The sequence below is a fragment of the Osmerus eperlanus genome, chromosome 12 (genome assembly GCF_963692335.1).
Source record: "Osmerus eperlanus chromosome 12, fOsmEpe2.1, whole genome shotgun sequence".
NCBI lineage: Eukaryota > Metazoa > Chordata > Actinopteri > Osmeriformes > Osmeridae > Osmerus > Osmerus eperlanus.
The window spans coordinates 6,535,485-6,555,919 of NC_085029.1; the positions used below are offsets into that span (position 1 = coordinate 6,535,485).

The 20,435-nt window shown below is 42.4% G+C and overlaps 2 protein-coding genes across 5 annotated transcripts; one reads left to right on the forward strand and one right to left on the reverse strand.

Annotated features, from left to right (window-relative positions):
- The first annotated feature begins 4,123 nt into the window (after positions 1-4,123).
- Positions 4,124-8,578, forward strand: scd (stearoyl-CoA desaturase (delta-9-desaturase)). The gene is made up of 6 exons (XM_062474963.1): positions 4,124-4,284; positions 4,594-4,854; positions 5,314-5,444; positions 5,549-5,754; positions 5,980-6,212; positions 6,300-8,578. The coding sequence occupies exons 2-6, from the start codon at positions 4,620-4,622 to the stop codon at positions 6,497-6,499; spliced, it is 1,005 nt and encodes a 334-aa protein (XP_062330947.1). The 5' UTR covers positions 4,124-4,284; positions 4,594-4,619; the 3' UTR covers positions 6,500-8,578.
- Positions 8,579-9,234: 656 nt separating this feature from the next.
- sec31b (SEC31 homolog B, COPII coat complex component) lies at positions 9,235-20,278 on the reverse strand. Of its 4 annotated transcripts, none has more exons than XM_062474464.1 (27): positions 20,129-20,278; positions 19,246-19,360; positions 18,985-19,108; positions 18,604-18,799; positions 18,417-18,512; positions 17,668-17,808; positions 17,370-17,512; positions 17,157-17,256; positions 16,910-17,071; positions 16,526-16,678; positions 16,184-16,414; positions 16,022-16,096; positions 15,842-15,934; positions 15,636-15,756; positions 15,343-15,521; positions 14,521-14,647; positions 14,275-14,420; positions 13,897-14,070; positions 13,542-13,700; positions 13,200-13,371; positions 12,738-13,103; positions 12,548-12,586; positions 11,615-11,670; positions 11,117-11,242; positions 10,897-11,016; positions 10,748-10,819; positions 9,235-10,588 (listed from the first exon to the last, which is right to left on the reverse strand). In XM_062474464.1, the coding sequence occupies exons 2-27, from the start codon at positions 19,322-19,324 to the stop codon at positions 10,409-10,411; spliced, it is 3,630 nt and encodes a 1,209-aa protein (XP_062330448.1). In that variant the 5' UTR covers positions 19,325-19,360; positions 20,129-20,278; the 3' UTR covers positions 9,235-10,408. The 4 variants fall into 4 exon arrangements, with proteins under 4 accessions (XP_062330448.1, XP_062330445.1, XP_062330447.1 ...); XM_062474461.1 differs by having other exon boundaries at positions 18,408-18,512; XM_062474463.1 differs by lacking the exon at positions 12,548-12,586.
- Positions 20,279-20,435: the final 157 nt, after the last annotated feature.

The following is a 20,435-nucleotide window of genomic DNA, read 5'->3' on the forward strand; positions in this document are numbered from 1 at the left end:
TTTGTGTGATAGACAGACGAAAATGTCTAATGATACTAGACACAGAAATGGCTATATTTGATTGGCTTAGATGGTTTTGGGAGCAGTGTTCCCGCCTTCTACGGAGACACAAAACTTTTTTTTACAAGTACACAAATCTTTTTCTTCTACGGAGACACAAAACTTTTTTTTACAAGTACACGAATCTTTTTCTTCTACGGAGACACAAAACTTTTTTTTACAAGTACACGAATCTTTTTCTTCTACGGAGACACAACTTTTTTTTACAAGTACACAAATCTTTTTTGCAAGTTACAAATCTTTTTTTGCAAGTACACAAATCTTTCCTTCTTCTACGGAGACACAAAACTTTTTTTTGCAAGTACACGAATCATTTTCTACAGAGACACAAATCCTTTTTTGAAAGTTACAAATCGTTTTTACAGAGCTCGCTCTCCTGGCACTAATTTCACGCCATATAGATCAGTGACCTGGGCCCCGTTCGTCGTAAGGGTTGAAGCTAAGTTTTGGGGAAATGTATAGGCTCATCTTAAGTGCCTCATTACCCCAATCAATCAGATCACATTTCTTTAATTGTGCCTGCTGGTATAGGCTTAATGGGAATTAATAATCGAATGAGATCTTGCTAGCGAAAATAATGATCTCAACTCTTTCAGAATAAGTAGGCTAAATAAAAACAAGGCCAAAGAGTATCTAATTGATACGAATTCATAGACAATTATGAGGATATACAGTTAGGTCTATAAATATTTGGACATTGACACATTTTTCATCATTTTGGCTCTGTATACCACCACAATGGATTTGAAATGAAACAATCAAGATGTGCTTTAAGTGCAGACTTTCAGCTTTAATTTCAGGGTATTTACATCCAAATCAGGTGAACGGTGTAGGAATTACAACACATTTGATATGTGCCCCCCCCCCCCTTTTTAAGGGACCAAAAGTAATTGGACAATTGGCTGCTCAGCTGTTCAATGGCCAGGTGTATGTTATTCCCTCATGGGAGTTCGTTATTTCATTGACAAGGAGCAGATAAAAGGTCTAGAGTTCATTTCAAGTATGGTATTTGTGTTTGGAATCTGTTGCTATCAACTCTCAATATGAAGTCCAAAGAGCTGTCACCATCAGTGAAGCAAGCCATTGTTAGGCTGAAAAATCAAAACAAACCTATCAGAGAGATAGCAAAAACATTAGGTGTGGCCAAATCAACTGTTTGGTACATTCTTAAAAAGAAAGAACGCACTGGTGAGCTCAGCAACACCAAAAGACCCGGAAGACCACGGAAAACAACTGTGGTGGATGACAGAAGAATTCTTTCCCTGGTGAAGAAAAACCCCTTCACAACAGTTGGCCAGATCAAGAACACTCTCCAGGAGGTAGGCGTATCTGTGTCAAAGTCAAAAATTAAGAGAAGACTTCACCAGAGTAAATACAGAGGGTTCACCACAAGATGTAAACCATTGGTGAGTCTCAAAAACAGGAAGACCAGATTAGAGTTTGCCAAAAAACATCTAAAAGAGCCTGTACAGTTCTGGAACAACATCCTATGGACAGATGAGACCAAGATCAACTTGTACCAGAATGATGGGAAGAGAAGAGTATGGAGAAGGGAAGGAACTGCTCATGATCCAAAGCATACCACCTCATCAGTGAAGCATGGTGGAGGTAGTGTTATGGCGTGGGCATGTATGGCTGCCAATGGAACTGGTTCCCTTGTATTTATCGATGATGTGACTGCTGACAAAAGCAGTAGGATGAATTCTGAAGTGTTTCTGGCAATATTATCTGCTCAGATTCAGCCAAATGCTTCAGAACTCATAGGACGGCGCTTCACAGTGCAGATGGACAATGACCCAAAGCATACTGCGAAAGCAACCAGAGTTTTTTTTAAGTGTAAAGGAGTGGAATGTTCTGCAATGGCCAAGTCAATCACCTGACCTAAATCCAATTGAGCATGCATTTCACTTGCTAAAGACAAAACTGAAGGGAAAATGCCCCAAGAACAAGCAGGAACTGAAGACAGTTGCAGCAGAGGCCTGGCAGAGCATCACCAGGGACGAAACCCAGCGTCTGGTGATGTCTATGGGTTCCAGACTTCAGGCTGTCATTGACTGCAAAGGATTTGCAACCAAGTATTAAAAGTGACAATTAGATTTATGATTATGTTAGTTTGTCCAATTATTTTTGGTCCCTTAAAAAGGGTGGGGCCACATATAAAATGTGTTGTAATTCCTACACCGTTCACCTGATTTGGATGTAAATACCCTGAAATTAAAGCTGAAAGTCTGCACTTAAAGCACATCTTTATTGTTTCATTTCAAATCCATTGTGGTGGTATACAGAGACAAAATTATAAATTGTGTCAATGTCCAAATATTTATGGACCTAACTGTATGTAGGCTACTGCGCTTATATCATGTACTATATGTGTATATGCATGTAGGCATGTGTAGATCCCTCTTTGATGTCATTGACTGGGACATGGCCAGGGAATATGATGAATTGATTCATCAGCTGGTTAAGCGCCAAGTACACTTTTCTTACAGCAACGCATGCTGCGGCTTTGCCAATGTTTTCTGCATCGCCTATACTGTATAAAAATGTAGCCTATAGCCTACCTGACGCAAAAAAACTCAAGGCTATGCAGTCTGAAGAACAGTTAAAGTTTCAAGTAGCTTTATTGTCAATTTCTTCACATGTCAAGACATAAAAAGGAATCGATATGACGTTTCCCACTCTCCCACAGTGAAACATATAAAAAGCACAGGCACAACAGATAAGACAAGACATTTCGTAAAACATAGCGTTACATATTCACATACAGCAGCATAAGCTCATAATAAAGCATAAAGCTTGCTGCGGCGTGTGGTATTTGCAATGTACAAGCTAATCGAACTAAATTATAGCTCCTTGGTCAACTGGGTCTCTCAAAAAGGGAGCTTCCATGTTATTTTCTGGGGGTGTGGCAAGCTTATCCAGCTACACTTACGTTAGCCTGCTCTGGAGCAGGTTAGTGCTAATTGATATGTTACTATGGTGATTTATCGAAAGTTGCTTCCACGAACCAAAAAGAGTGGCGTTTTTTATCTTAGCCTGAAAATTAGCTCGCTAAACCGCTTAGCGAGCTACGACGAATACCCCCCTGTACAGGCCAGTCGTTTTTTCACGCCAAACTCGAGAGCACATTTCTGTATGAACCTCGGAATAGTGCAGGGGTCATTATAAAGGGCCTTTACAAAATTGTTGCCAAGTTTTAATCAGAATAGTAGAATTATGCTTTAGCAATAATATTTCTACCTGTTGAAATTAATGGCACTAAACTCAATAGCCCCAATAACCCTCATAAAAGCCCCCATTGTTAATTGGCTTAATAATGCCCCGATGCAATGCGAGGTCCGTTTATGTTTTACCGAGTTTTGTGTGGAAAAACGTAATTGGCCTGCACAGACCACATGACCCAAAAAATTAAGCACGTTTGGCATACCTTCCTAATGCTCTTTTGGCTGAATGGGCAAAAATTCATACCCATTCCAAAATGTTGTGTACAGCCTTTCCAGAAGAGTGGCAGCTTTTGATTTATTCTCTATGAGCTGTAGCTATACTGTTTGTCTCTACTGTTTGGTCTAAATCCTATTAAAACCCAGCATCTTTACTGTGTTTCGGAGAAATATAATAGCACACACTTTATTTAATGTTTCTTGTTTTTCTCATCGCAAATCCCACGACGGCCGAGTAGCCTAGTGGAGCTTGGAGTGTGACATTCAATAGTATCTCGTGGAATTAATCATACAGGTGTGAGATTGTCTGCTGCTGTTTTTCTCATCAATAAAGATTTTTGTCGTAACTGAACTATTTTTAAACGAATGGAAACTCTTAACATTTTCATTTGTCATTTTCATTCCCGGTCACACACTTAAAATGTTTTAAGCTCTTTAATATTTATTATGCAATAGCCTAGCCTACACGTGGAAAGTGTGTATGGCACGAACAAAAATTGCTAAATGAATTATGTCACGAACAAAACAGCAGATAGGAGGATGGCCAATGAGATGTCATGAGTAAGGTGGTATCAAACATCTCGTCCAATAAAATGCCTTCAAATGCACTCGTTTCGAACCAGTTACTTCTGGAGACATAAAATGCGAATGGTGTCCCTGTCAATGGTGATCTGTATTTGCAAGAACGCAGCAAGTAAGATAGTGACCGACATAGGCTAGTTTTGTTTACAGTTTATTTACATTTGGTCTCATTCGTCTCCGCGGGTATTCAGTCCGCATTTTGGTAAGTATATTAGCTATTTATTCTAAATTAAGAAAAGTAGGCCATAGATAGTGTAGCCTACTGCGCCAGCTGTCAGCATCCAGCTGGGGTTTGTTAGCAGGGTTGCGTTGAATGGGGTTAAGCGAGTTAGCTAATAGCAACCGACGTTTTCATGTAGCTATACCATGCCATGGAAATAAGATGGCCAGCGAATGCAATGAAGTAGAGTGAAATGCAGTCAACATAAATAATCACCGTGCGTGCATATTTGCAAATGTTTTCTTCATTCTGAGTTGCTATGGAGATTGAATGACTTCATGCATTTTTCAGATCATCTTTGGACATTCACGACGAAAATGACTGAGACTGAGTCAGAGAACCCAGGAGCGAGACAGGGGAAAGGAGATGCTCCCTCAGAAAATCTGAAAACGAGGGACGATACTTTTGACGACACGTACAAAGAAAAGGAAGGCCCTAAACCCCCGAAGACAATCGTTTGGAAAAATGTCATATTAATGACTTTGTTGCACATAGGTGCTCTCTATGGGGGTTTCCTTATTCCATCAGCATCGCCTTTGACCTTGGTTTGGTGTAAGTAGAATAACATATTAAACGATTTAAAATGACATGAAAGTACGATAAGGAAAGGAGTTAAAAATGGCATTATTTTTTATGGCGTAGTTTAATTTCACCATGGAGGGGCACAGCTGTATGTCATTTGTTGCCATGCTGGAGGCTGCTGCCTTGTGCCTGCTTACTTTCCTCCCCTGCTGGTGACTGATATGGTTGCCATCTCTGACTTTTTCTAGTCTCCACCCTGGTTTTCTAGAACCTGCTGTTGTAACTAGGCTAGATGTCGAAAGAATTGGCAGTAGTTGCTATTGGATAATCCACTACAAAACCTTTTTTGTATATGATGCACTTTAAAGATGCAGTATGCCTTTGTTATCTAAAGCTATTTCTTTGTTATGTAATTATTTGTAACATGCATGACATGGACTTGCTAAGGAAACAAATGTAACGATTATGTTTGGTTTCTCCCTTCGACAGCTTTCTTTTGCTTTATAGTAAGTGCTTTAGGAGTAACTGCAGGTGCTCATCGACTATGGAGTCACAGGTCCTACAAGGCTTCACTACCTTTAAGAATCTTCCTCGCCACTGCTAACTCAATGTCCTTTCAGGTAAGCAAACATTCAGATGCCTTTAGTCAAACACAAGATGAAAGAAGAGTAACAGTGGTGAAACACGTTGAGGTTCTGAGATATTTTGTCTTTTGTTTCAACAGAATGATATTTATGAGTGGGCTCGAGACCACAGAGTTCACCACAAATATTCGGAGACAGATGCGGATCCCCACAATGCCATCCGAGGCTTCTTCTTTTCTCACATTGGTTGGCTCCTGGTGCGGAAACACCCGGACGTCATTGAAAAAGGGCGCAAGTTGGAGCTCAGCGACCTGAAGGCTGACAAAGTTGTAATGTTTCAAAGGAAGTATGTACTCCTGGTCTATAACTGTTTAAGCTTTCTTCACCCCATTTCTAACCTTGGCCTTAAACTGATGATGCCTGTTTCAGATGTCAGTTTACCTGTTTCAATCCTGTTTGGGGAAAAAAAGAAAAAGTGACAAAACAGAACGTTGCTGTTTTACAATGCAAATGACTGGACTTCCCCATGTGGAGTCATACTGATGAGACTTGTCTTTATTGCCCCCTGTAGGTACTACAAGCTGTCTGTGCTACTCATGTGCTTCTTCATCCCAATGTTTGTGCCTTGGTACCTGTGGGGGGAGACCCTCTGGGTGGGGTACTTCATCCCTGCTTTGCTGAGGTACACCTTGGTGCTCAACGCCACCTGGCTAGTCAACAGCGCTGCTCACCTGTGGGGGAACAGGCCCTACGACCACAACATCAACCCGAGAGAGAACAAGTTTGTCACTTTCAGTGCCATAGGTATGTAAAAAACAAAAAGGCAAATTCCATTTCTCCTACTCTTTCTGTTACTTTGGACAGATAAAACAACTTTCTCCTACTCTCCAGGTGAAGGATTTCATAACTATCACCACACGTTCCCGTATGACTATGCAACAAGTGAGTTTGGTTGCAAGTTAAACCTTACCACTTGTTTCATTGACTTCATGTGTTTCCTGGGCCTGGCCAAGGAATGCAAGAAGGTGTCCAAGGAAGTGGTGTCGGCCCGAGTCCAGCGCACGGGTGACGGAAGCAATAGGAATGGCTAAAAGAACTGCTGTGAAATCGAAAAAGAAACGAGATCAAACCAATGAGACGTATACAGTGTAATTTAAGATGCTTTTTCTATCATGTAGCTCGTCACGACGGCACACTCCTTTTTGAGCTATACATTTTCATAGTTCTAAAGTTGAATGTTAGCCTCTGAGGGGACTTGGGCCGTTTAACTTTTTGGTTCTTTTTAGCTGCAGTCATATGAATGGGCCCGGAAGGTAAAGTCACATCTTTTTTTCCGAAGCGCCTAGTGTAGTCATCGCTACAGCTTTTCTCTACTGGTTGGATCATGGTCTCATGAACTGAAATAGCTCAAATGTCAATAGTGCCCAAGTGCGGTAAAGGCAATGATTGGACAAATGTTCACATCTTTAGGACTGCAGTGAAAGAAATGGTTACTTATTTACTATTGTTTTTAGTGGTCATTGGTTGTTTATTATTAATAAAGAACAGCACTGAAACATGTAAAGCATGTTCCATTTAATTGGATATACTGTAGGGTATCTATTTCAATGCGATTGCCTTTGTTTTTCTTCAACATTGTTACAGTTTACAGCAAAGTGCTTACAGTAATGTATACAGTATGTTCTCTTTGTGGTTGTAACTATAGAGGGCGTTTTAGTACGTCAACTGCAAAAATGACTGAATTACTATTATGAAAGTGACAAAAAGGGTGTGGTGAGATACAAACTGGGAAAGAACAGAGACCTGAAAGGTATATTCCTTAATTCTTAACAAGTCTTTAAACCAATGTTCATAGGATAATCTGTAACTGGTCCAGTTAGATTTGGGTAAATGGCAAAACTTTTTCAAATGTCAGTAATTCTAAGGTATGGTATGTACTCTTGCATCACTAATTTACTTAGAACTATTTAAATGGGAAATACTTCAATTCTATGTAACAATGGGGCATTCAATGCGACGATTGCAATGCTTTTTTTCCACAGCATACAGGCACTGGATTTTGAAGCACACTTGGAACAAAAAAAACGTTTTTAAAAATTAAGTAATCTTTCTGTTAAGGAATTTAATCAGCCAAATTTACTATGTATCAAGAGTAAACTATTGTCTCAAAGTATGTAAACTGCCATTTGGTGTATTTCTTTCATACCTTTAAACATAGCATGGAAATGTGATAGATTTCTTGGTTTTTGGTGATGTTTCCAGAATTTGGCAATGGTTGGACCTTTTGTGTACAGCCTTGCCATCAACCATTTAGACATGGTAGCTAAATTTTGCTTTTCTCATTCTGCAAAATTGTACAGGTTGTTCGGTGTGGCCTTTGTCATTTTTCATGACAATTTTGGCTTTTCTCTCACTGCTAATTTTTATTTTCTTGTGAAAAATATAGTTACAGCATGGAGAAGACCCATATTATGCCATAAAGCATTGAGTTGTTTTACAGTAGATTTATCAAGATTGTTCAAGGTCAATTCTGGTTGTTTGTGAATTGAAATGTATTCTCTGTGTGTGTTCATTATTAGTATTTGTGGTTTATTTACAAAAATCCTTGCACTTTGGAACTTATTACCGATCTTGCACATTCTGTGGATGGGCCATTAAAGTAAACTAAGAGAAGCCTTTTACTTGTCTAAGGATGAACAAACACCCGACTAAGTCAGGATGCAACTACCCAATGCCTTATGACTTACATCCATTCCTGATCCTGTAACAGAGTACCATCAATATGTGAAAAGAATTAGGAAAGATCAATGAAAATGCATTGAATGCCAGATTATCCCTTATTTAGATATGTACCTTCCCCATTTTCAACTAAATGTTAATGAGAGGTGCAGTTAAGGTTCTGAGAAAGCATGTGGACAGTTTACATGTCTACAGCATCTTAAAGTGCTTTATTGAACAAAAATACCCCAAATTTGGCCACAATACCACAAGCCATGCATATATATTTCCCTTGTTGTTTTCAACTATCCGAAACAGTATTTGTTTTGTCAAGTTCTGGGGAGTAAAAGGCAATTCTTCTGTTCTGATATATGTCAAATGTGAAATACTTTCTGAAGTAAAATTCAGAGATATTTTCAATGAACTTGTAATAAATATATTTGTTGCTTAAACTTGTCTAGACTAGTTTGTATTCTGATTTAAATAGTTAAAACTCTAAACAAAAAGTCAGATGAACTAAAATCGCTTAAGTATGTGTTTCAGTTCTTGACTATTGCTAAATGAATAATGAGAACTTTGGCAGAACACTAATATTCAGATAAGTCATAGAATATCCTTTCCCAAGTTTGTGTACTCTTATCTAAGGAAAGGAAAGTATACATTTACTACATGTCAAATGTGTGCTTTAGCATTTTGGATGAAACTGACTACAGATTTACTAAACTGACTGAACAGATGTATTCATTATTGTCATTTTGTTTGGTGAAGTAGCGTCACCCTGCAAGGTTACTAAAGATAAAAAACGTTTCCCCCCCACTGCCTACATCGTCTGACTCTATAGAACCAATGAGGTGCATTTACTCAACAGCTGATTCCCCTTGTCCAATCATTTAGAGTAACTCAAACGTGAAAACATGACACCATGTTCATTTAAGCAAGCATGTCAAGTCTAGACGGAATGCTCCACTGAGAAATTTGAGTGCCTTTAGTTGTACACTAGTTTAACCCCTTTATGGATGAGTATGCATGGAAATGTTTTTCAATCACTGAATTAATAGGCCAATAGGCCAATGTTTGCTAAATTCAGTCAATAAAATAAATGTCAACATAAGCCTTGATACAGGTTTTATTTGAAAAATTAGATACAGCAGTAAATCATAATGTAAGCAACAAGGATTGTATACATATTTGTCAACAAGTGATTACTGAGGCACTTTAATGCCTTCTGCTGCCATATGATGCACTGGGCAGTAGCACAGTAAGCCACTGGCCTACATCTGACTGGTCTCCCACTAGCGAAAAATGAATTCATCAAGCTTAAGACCACATACTTTCTCACAACTCAATTCCATATTCCACCAAAAAGTATTTCTTTTTGACTCATCATGGAAAATATTTGTAGCACAGAATTATCAAGACTAAAATGAAGTACAACATTTCATTACCGGACACTTTTACAAGTTAACAAAAAAGGAGGAACCAGCTTTGGTGAGAACACATTCACACGCCAAATTGTGGAAACGCAAATCACATTTCTACAGTAAGCGAGATAAAGGGTGGGAAACTTAACAAAATCTGGGATTTTAGCTGTAAATTAAACAATATAACTGGGAGTGCAGAATAGAAAAATTATACACAATTTGCAAATCCCCCAAATAGTTGAGATTACAAAAAGTGTTGTATTTATCCTTAGTCATGTGGGGATTTCCCATCTTTATCAGTATTGAATGACAGTGGTGTAACACGCACACCAAAGAGGGTGCAAACCAACAGAAAACAAATAGAACTCAAACAATAGCTGAATCGTCAACGGCAGCACTATTTATGATTGATCATTTAAAAAAATCCAGCAATTTGACACAATTCAATTAAATACATTCAGCAGCCGTGCATTGGCCCAACAACCCAGGTAATGGCACCTTCAGTTGGACATATTAGGCCATTTCTATTGTACAGCAGAGGTCGAAAAATAGGTCTTTCAAATTCCTTCGTCATCCAACCATTAAGGAGAGAAAGTAAAAACTTGTTCCGCAAAATCTTCCACTACATATTCAAAAAAACTATACGCTCCCTCCCAATCATTGAATTAGAACCTTTATAAGACATCCTTATAAGACAATCCCAGTCAGAAGCCTTCCCAGACATAGGTTAAACAGTGAACAACCACTAAATCGCTTATAAAGTCAATGTCAAAGCGCATGGAGTTAGTTTTGATAAGAAATAAATATCTATTTATATAACAGGATCCATAACACTGAAGTCGGGCTGTGTTTGTCGGCGGGTCAGACCCCCAGCTTGATGGCTATGGTCATGACCACTTTGAGGATGGGCATGAAGGCGGAGATATCGCTGAAGTTGCTGCTGCTGACCACTTGGGTGTGGACCTCCAGACCGCGCTGGTAGTTTTGGCTGGCCACACAGCGGCTAATCTCGTGTAACCCACCAAGGATATTGTGAGAGAGCTACATGGGGGTGAAGAGAGACAACATGCAGGTTTCAATTAAACATGACTCAAAACCTTGACATCTCATTTGACATATTTTAGATCAAATGTGGGACAGTTTTCAGGATCAGTGCCACCAATGAATAGAACAAGATACACATCGGTAAAGTGCCCCTACCGTTTGTTCTCTTAGTTTGTCATAGAGATAACCAAGGCGTTTGGACGCGTCTTCAAGTTTTCTTTTCGTTTGCTGAAAATGTTCAAAAGTAAACGTTTTAATGCCTACAAAAAGGAGTGTGGGTGTGTATGTGTGGTTGCCAGACGTACTGGGTCTCCAGCAGCTAGTTGGCAGCGTTGCACAAGGCTGTCAAAGGTGCTTTTGAGGACCACGTGCTCAGCCGGGATCTCCCTTTGCTCAACCTTCTCTGCTGGCAGCTGTTGGAGAAGCTGAGGGGGGGAAAAAAAGAAACATCAATCTAACTGTCTACGTGTGGAACACAACGTCCCAATGGAGCAAGCAACCACAATGGCAGAACGTGGTACTGACCTGCACGTTGGGCTCCTGGGGGGCTCCTGGTGGGACCTGGGGGCCCTCGTGGGGTTGGGTGGCCTCCATTGGGAAGCCCATCACAGGGGCTGTGATGGGGGCGGGAGGGGTGTAGTTATCAGGAACCTGTATGCGACAACACGTTTTCCCAGTCGGGCGTCACCAGAGATCTTCACAGCTTGTCCAAGCATGTTTGACTACAGGTATTTGGAACTGAAATTCTACCATATCCAGCTAATACATGAGTCTGATCATAACAGTGCTTATCGCCTGGAGCTTTTTTTGACTAACAAGTGTAGCCATGAAGGGTTAACATGGTGTGCAGGCCATCTTGAATCTGGCCTGCAGGGGCCTTCTAAGGTCAACACCTCCATAATGTCACCACAGACAATATTTCGAAATGTTACTAGGCGGAAACTACAACTTCTGCAGAGAAGCACACTTGGAAGGAACAATCCCCATGTAGAGAACAGAAACAAGGGTGTTCTAAAAGGGTACCTTCTTCCTTGGAGCACCACGGACTGCAGGCGGATCATTCCAGCCATCCTGAGATCCTGAGGGAGAACGTGATAAGAGGTTGAGCACCCTGGCTGTGAGAGATCTCTTCTGGTGGGATTTTAAGCAGTCAAAACTTAGTCACAGAAACACAATCTCTTTGAGGCAAGGTTAGTTTTAAGGAACACTACATACACAACAAAACACATAAAAGAAGCCAAGGTAGACTTTTGCAACAAATAACAGGGATAACCCAAGCTATATGGTCCCGAAAAGCTCTTATTTAATGAAAGCATTTGAAATCAGGTCTTTGTCATTCAAACATAATGGTCACACCATGCTTTCTTGTGTCGATTGTCATTTCTGCCTCTGCTAATTTAGAGATTGATTAAAAGCAGGATCAGCAAACCTAGCAATTTTCGCTCGAGTTAGAAAGGCTATCCCCCTTCAAAGCCACTCCTCCAAAACACATGAATGCACTGCCTGACTACTGCCGGGAAGTAGGTCCACAAGTAGCCCGTCCAATCATTGCATTCGGTCTGAATGTCGTCCAATCATAAGGCCGGTCTGAACTTAATGATTGGTCGAGTCTATTACAGTCCTGCCACGCCCGCAGATATCGGATTAATTTCATTTTACTCTTAAACCTTTAGATTTATTGGTTGCTATCAGGACGTGAAGTTTAGGTCAGCAAATATGACAAAAAGTGCGTAACAATATTAACAACCCTGCCTTTAATCAACAAGAGATTGACTAATCTCAGCATGAATTAATTAAAACTTAATTAAATGCTCAGACCCAGGGTTTACTATCCTACATCTGTTTTTAATGCACTACATGTCCCTCAAGCATGTGGAGCTAACCAAGCAAACACTTCTACCTATGTTTGTGGTACACACTTTAAGCCATGTTCAAACCTAGCCCTGTCACTGTCACCTTCATCGTCAAAATGGGAATTCAGCCAAGGAAAGAAGCCTGAAAAGTCAAACAAGGGGACAGCTGAATAGGAGCGTTTCACAGTGAACATCATCTCCATCTTTCTGACCAGCACACAAAGATATGTGATTGATGGTATGAGCACGATTGTGAGGAACACTGATAACTCTGCTGATCTGAATCTCTGTACCTGTGGGAGGAGGGGGTACCGACGGGGCAGAGAATGACTTGGTGGCTGGAGTTCCGGGGCCGCCTGGGGGGTACCCTAGCCCCATGGGCTGGTACAAGCTGCCTGTTGGGGGTGGATGGGCCTGGTTGTGAGGGGCCCCCGGAAACATGGGCACATGGCCTCTAGGCTGGGGGCCAGGTGGCATGGGTCTGGAAGGGTGCGAGGAGGGGGGCATGGTGGAGAGGCCCCCAGGGGCTGGGGAGGATAGCTGGGGCAGAGGGGGTCCGGACAGGCTGGCCCCCGGCATCTGAGGGCCTGAAGGGGAGAAGATGGAGGGTCCACTGCTTGACATGGGCTGTGGCTGGAATGACTGTTGAGGAGGGAAGCCTGAGTGGGGTCCGAGCAAACACAAACTGCATTAGAAGATATATTTATAGAATGGTTAACTGTCAGTCATTTTCAGACGTGTGTGTAATGTCCCACCTGGAGCGGTGGAAGGATGCTGGGGGTAGGCGGGTCGCAGGCTCGACCGGGGCCCACCGGGGGGCAGGACATGAGAGGAGGGGGGCAACCCCATCTGGGAGGGAGGTAGTCCGGTGTTGGCCACGGCAACTTGCGGGGAGAAAACATTTGAACTGTGGGGCTGGCTGCCTCCCTGCAGTGGAGGACATGACAAACATTCCCATCATCCTTAAAACATTTAAGCACGAGGGGGGAGGGAGCAAACAGATGTGTTTCTACGTGTTTGTAAGGAAGTGACCAGAGTAGGTTTCCATTCAATGATTTTGAATGAGAAAACCGAACTTGGGTGGTAACTGAAGTTACCGTGCTCGGGGCTTCCTGTGGTTGTGGTTGTGGGGGGGAAGCAGCAGAAGGCTTGGTCGCTCCCACGTTGACTCTGTTGTAGGGGACAGGCGGCCGGGGACCAACGGCCACCTCGCCCTGGGCATGGAACAGCCTATCTCTCATCATCATGATTCCTGCCTGTAGGGGGCAGCACAGAACAACATAAAAACATCTTCGGACATACAGGAGAAGAAAAAAAAAACTGTAGGAGTGAAAAAGGAGCAAAAGTCCTTGCCACCCTTGAAATGCATGGGAAATAACTTCTTGTCTGAATAAGACTTCAGACTAAAGTGTGTTCCTTCCTCCTCCAGGACTCTGCGTGTCACCTGCCTACCTGGTCGGGGCTCTCTGGCAGGTAGGACATGGCGGTGGCCAGGCTGCCTTGCGAGGCCAGGAGGCCGGCGTACTGAGTGAGCTTGTCGGCCAGGACCGGGCTCTTCACCGCTACCTCGCTGTTCCGCAGGAGCTCGATGGACTTGCGCAGGATCATCACCTTCTCCACAAGATCCTGTCAATCAAAGGACCCAACAAAACCAGGCGTTCGCATTCTAAATGTCCGCAAAGGGAGGTGCCACACTTCCGCTGGACGTTTATAGAATTATCAGACATTCGGACACACGGAAATCAGATTTCTCTTGCAGTTTGCAATACATCCGCTTTCCTCTGCGTATACGCAGACAAGCCAATTACAGTTTGGGACAAGTTCCCGTACCTCCAAGACGAGGGGAGAGGAGCAGTCTCTCTGCATGACCCAGCACTCCACTAACTTCTCAATGTTTCCAGAGCAGATGTAGCACAGGCAGGCTTGCAGCCGGTGTTTCTCCGTCGCCTGAGCTTCCAGACGTACTCCAAGCGTGTCTACCATCACACAGGGGAAACATTCTTTTTTTCACCACACGTAAATAAAATCTCATGTCATGGATGGGCGCTCTTTGTTACAGTCATCGGCGTCTCTTACCACACAGATGGGCAAACTCTTCCGGGTGAGCGTAGGTCAGGAGAGCGGCGAGGGCCTCTTTCCAGTTGTCCAGATCACAGCTATGGACGATGTCAGCCCAGTTCTGGGTCACCACCGACGAGATCAGCTGAGGAGAAGGAAAGTCACATTCAATGACAGTCAGGGACACTGACTGTCTCCCCACCTTCAAGAAAAGGCTCAAGACGCACTTGTTCCGGGAGTACAACGGCACTTAGGAATGCTTGGCTGGACCTGATGTTAGTTTCTTCCAGGATCACAATGACTCGGATTGAGAGACTTGTTGGTCTTGTTGGTTAGTTGTAACGGTTTCAAATTCTTGTACTCGCTGTGAAATATTTTACTGTTGATTGTTTTTTCTACAGGTGCACTCTTGCACTTTTTGAGTTTCATGTTGTTCAATTGTAACTTGTTTAACTGCATGCTCTTATGGTTCTTCCCTTTGGCACTTATTTGGTTTTCCACAATGTATGTTTCATGTTTTGGGTGCTCGCAATGTTTGGGGTTATCTCGTTGTTATGATCAGTGACCTATGCTCTTTTGTAAAGGTCTCTCTTGGAAGTCACTTTGGATAAAAGCGTCTGCTAAATGCATAAATGTAAATGACGTGATGATCCAAGACTGTTCCAAAAACTTGAGCACGTCCAAATGATCAGACCTGTAAACGTATGACAATCGACTACTCTGGCCTGGAATGAAGTTCTGTCACAGGAACACCATATTACACTTGGCCATCCATTACTTTGGCCTGAAGGGAAGTCCCTGTCACAGAATAACACTGAATGATCTAGAGATCTGACGTGCCATTGAGATACTGCTCCTCTGCTTGTCCAAATATCTCTGCTGGGTTTTCTTGAGCAGATCTTCTCCTCCACTAATGGCGAGCAGGATGGCTTCTGCATAGCGACCGTCGTTAAGACACAGATCCACGGCTCCCGCAAAGTTCCCCACCAGAAGAGCCTGGCTGATCAGCCCGTCCGTGTCTGAGTTATGGCAACACAAAACACAAAGGTGAAATTGTTAGCCTTAACATTTGAAATGTTGTAGAAGAGATTAAATGTGACAGCTAACAATAAAATGTTGATGTGTGCATTTACCGGCCGAAACAGGGATTTGGAAGACGGTTTTCTTCTGTGGTATCTGACTAAAGAAGTCAGACGGGGAAGCTGAACCGGAGGTCATGCTGCCACTGCCGGCACCACTGGTCTCATCTGACCTCTGTAGAAAAAGAAATGTTCATTTTCTACTGCTTTAGTTCTTGGGGCACCGTTAGGACAAAAGAAAAGATTGGTCTGTTTCAAACCTGCGCAGAGAGTTGCTGCATTTTCTCAGCCAGGTCACTGGCATCCACACCGTGGCCATTCGGCTGCAGGCTCTTTCCCAAGCAGGTTGAAATCTGGAGAAACAAGGGTAAAGATAAATCAAATTTAAAAAAATATGGTGGAGAAGTATGTCACCTTCTCGAGTAAAATCAGACAATTACCTTTCTGTCCAACTCATCTTTGCTGAAACCCAAAAGTCTCAGAAACTTAACCCGTGCCTCATCTTCAAAGTTCACCTGGGGACATTTAACAAGTATATACACTTACTCTGGAGCAATAACACCACAGACAGGTTCACATATATATTTTTACATTAGTCATACCAGGAGGAATTTCCACAAGTCTTTATCAGAGTCGGAGATGGTGCTGTGGATCTTAGCCTGGCAATAGCTGGAGAAGGATCCAGACTGCAGCGCCACCTGGAGCTCCCGGGAGCGCTGCAGGAACTCTGTCTCCGTGGTGACCTGGCTGACGAACACCTGCCTGGGGAGGACCTGAGGACTCTGGACCTGAGGAGGCTTGGCGCTGCCGAAGGTAATGAGCTTCCCACCAAACTGCACACAGGGATACCAATTTTTTTGTTTTTAAATATGTTCCGTCGTTCATCGAAACACTACCTTGTTTTCCCCTTCCGTACAATACATACATAAACGATTAGGACTCACAGCAAATGAAGCCCCCACTGGCCTGCGCACCCACTTTGGGGGCTTTTTCAGCGGGGGAACGATGGTGGTCTGGGTTGCAGGCTGTGGGACCTGTAGAGGGGGCAGAGCCTGTCCGGTCCCAAAGGGATCCATGGTGTCGAATGAGGATGAGATCTGGGGACAAAACGCCTATTAGCACCGTGCAAACTGAGGAGGATTTAGTGGGCCATTGTTTCTGTATCCACAAAAAATCCAGATAAATCGGTTCACCCATCATACGATAAAACACACCACTGGATTTACATCAATGCAGGATTTAGCCATTTGGACTTATTAGGATTACGATTACAGGGATACGGAACGATTGTCATCAAAACAGAATTGTGCGGTGTGCGTGTAAGGCACCATATGGGCGGTGCTCTGCTGCTGAGCCTCCAGGCTTCCTCCCATCACGGAGTAGACACTGATCCTGCCGTCGAAGGAGGCCGCAGACAGCAGGGCTGGGTTCCTGGGGCACCACTGCACGTCGAAGCACCACTGGTTGGTTGTGGGCAACTCATAAATGACCTAGGAGGAGAGACTAGGGTTAGATGGTGTTGGTGCCTCAGGGATAAGAGATCGAGATAGCTCGACTTTGGTGATGGTAACCTACTTCGCCAGTGTTTGGGTTCCAGCACAAGATCCGATTGTCTTTAGCGCTACTGAGCAGCAGCTCTGGGTCAGCTTGGCTCCAGGATATGGAGAGAATTCCCCTGAATAGAGAGCGACTTTCTTAAACTATGGAAATTGACAGAAAGGATCATCCGGGGACTGCGCAACAAACAGCTACAGATGGAAGTTTGACTGTTGGGTAAAAAGCTCTCACCTTGTGTGGTTCTCCAGGACTTTGAGAGGTGACGTGGCAAAGCGAAGGTCCCACATCTGAATGACTGGCAGCCGGTCGTCCTCAGAGGCCAGAACCAACTGTGTGGCCACCTCTGGGTGCCAGAGCATGCCTGAGCAGTGCATCTACAACACAGACAGAGATGAATAGTTGAAAAGTGACAGAGCGGATGGTGGAAACAAGGCACACAAAGGGGGGTGGGGGAGGCCACAAAGCCCAGATGCACAAAAAAAGAGAAAAACTAACAATAAAACGGTTGCAACAAACATCACCTGCTCACCCTGTTACTGTGGTCACTGATCTTGATAATGGGCTCATTCTTCCTCAGGTCCCAGACAACTGCTTTGCCACTGGGGTTGGCTGAGGCCAGGATGTGTTGAACCTGTCTATTCCAGGACACGACACTCACATCTTCAGGAGGCTGAGAAAGGAGAAAAAGGAAACAGTAATAGTTAAAAACTAATGTGTAATAAAAATTTTTTTTTTTTTTGTGTGTGTGTGTGTGTGTGTTCAGGAACATAGCATCATTGATACACAAAAACAGATTCTTATTTGATTGGAAACTAATATTAGTTAGGAAATATTCAGCAAATGCACACTTGTTATAAATGACTAGTAAGTATTGATAACAAAAATAACAAATACCAAAAGAGGCCACACCCCAAATATTCAAACTAGAAAAAAAACTTTATTAAAGGGATTTTGAAAGTGCAAACAGCATAACATTGAGTATAACCGTTTTTTTAGTAGAGAAATTGTAATTTTGGTAGAGAAATGTCCAATGACATATTTGAGCCCGCACAGGTTATACACACACCACACACCAAACATAACATAGGAGCCGCTGTTTTCATTCTTACCTCACATAGCTACAAAGGGTAAGGAAATAGGGAGAAAAATGTTCAAGCTAACTCTTGTAAGGCACTATGCTTTTGAACAACAAAGTTACGTTAAAAATAAAAAGTATAAATGGCAAAACCTAAAAGTGTGTATACTATTTTTGTTTTTATATGTTTTAACCAACATTACCTGAGACTTTGTTCCCGGTGTCATTGGATTGTTGAAGTTATTCAGGTCCCAGATATAGATCTCTGAATCATTTGCCCCCGATGCAAGAAGGTTACTCTGGAAAAAACGCAATTAAAATACAAAAAAATATATCAATTTTGATAATAAAAAAAATTACATAGAAAATGATATAACTTTCAAGCTTTACCTGAAAAGGGTTGAAGTCTAGTGCTCTGACGGGGCCAGTGTGCTTGTCAGACTGTCCTATCACTGCTTCTGCTCCAGGGGTTACTATGGCCCCCGGGCTGTAAACTGTTACTGTGCCATTCTCACTGCCTCCAATGAGCCTTCCTCCTGTCCCATCTTCTCCCGTTTCAAAATCCACCCAGATGAGACTGTGTAATCTAGGGGACAGACAGAGAAAGTGACAGAAAATATAAATTTTTCAGAAAAATTGAAAGACAGAAAAGTGAAAGACAGAAAGTGAAATTGGTGAAGCAAGACAAAGGCTTAGACTAACTTATTACAAGCAACTTATAACAATAATATAGGTTCAGAAAGCAGACAGTTCACTTCTAGAGCTGCTCACCTATTAGATGAAGGAAGGGAACCTTTGAGTTTCATTTCCAGAGAGGGGTCTGCAAAATCCAACTCAAATATTTCTAGGGCAGCAGTAGTGTTGAATGAGGCATCCAACTGTTGTGCTGACGTGCCTAAATTGACACAGAGATAAATGTTCACACACAAGAACACATGCAATTCAGCACATTAGATATTGTGTGATTAATAATGTATTACTGGCAAGATATTATAACATCCCGCCTTTTCTATCCAAGATAAGGCAACGCACCCAAGGCCAGAGAAATGGGATGGTGAGAGGCAGGACTCCATGACTGGTGGGCAGTCCTCTGAATTTCCTTCAGCTTCATTTTCCTCAGCTGGGTTTGTTTCTGGCTAACTAAATCCTGAAAGAAGCACGTCGGCATATGCTCAGCACAAGACATAACGGTTTATTAGACATGAGTCTTGTCAAGAAAATAATCGTGGCTGCAATACCAATCAATCAATCTTCCTTGATTGACAAACTGACTTTATCATATCACGAAGAGGCAGATCATTTTCAGCCAAAAGACATTCCTTGGAAGAAAAATCGATTTCAAGTAATGGCAGGAGGAGACTTGTTCCCAGACATCAGAGCATTTTTTCCTCACAGAGCAGAGGAGGAGGGTAGTGCTTGCGGTAGAATAGGCTACACAGAGTTTAGGACCTGTTAGTTGGATAAAAAGCTAGCTAGCTGTGTGTAACTGATTGGTCGCTACCTACTGGTAGCTATTAGCTTTTTGAGACCGATAAAAATCGCATAGGTCATACAGGTCAGTGTATTATGTTTCATGCAAAACTACATGGCTAATCGTAGCTTGGCTAGCAACACTGGATAGTTCAACTGCTTGCTATAAGCAAGTAAATTGCAATACAACTTTACTGAAGGGTGTAACTAGTTAGCTAGCTACTACTACCGGGCGGTAGTAGCTAGTAGCTATGATGTGACGTTGGCAAACTTGTTGTCTTGCTAACTAGCTAACGTTAAGTCTAGGCCAAGCATGTAGCTACTGTAGCTAGCTAGCTAGTGCTCAAACTGGGTTCATAATAAATTATATCGACAGTTACGCTTGTTGTCTCTTTAGTCACAGGTTAACAGTTAAGTAAATGTATCCAACATTACATGTACTTACTTTTATTACAGTCACGCAAGGCAATCATGAAGTAAGGATTGATTCAACCTAGCTAGTAGGCTAACTGGCACTCCCAACGTAGGCTTCTTTTTTCTCTCCAAATCTACGGTGGCCGATATTATCGATATCCTCATTTGACCCGTTTGCTTGCTTGGTTTACTTCTTTCCGGTTGTGACGTCTATGATCCCAACCCATACTGACAAATCAGCAACTGGATAGATTGTACTGTTGCTAAGCAGTGATTTACTTTTCATGTATGCTTCACAACTGTAATCTGAATGACATAAAAGTAATATTATCACCACT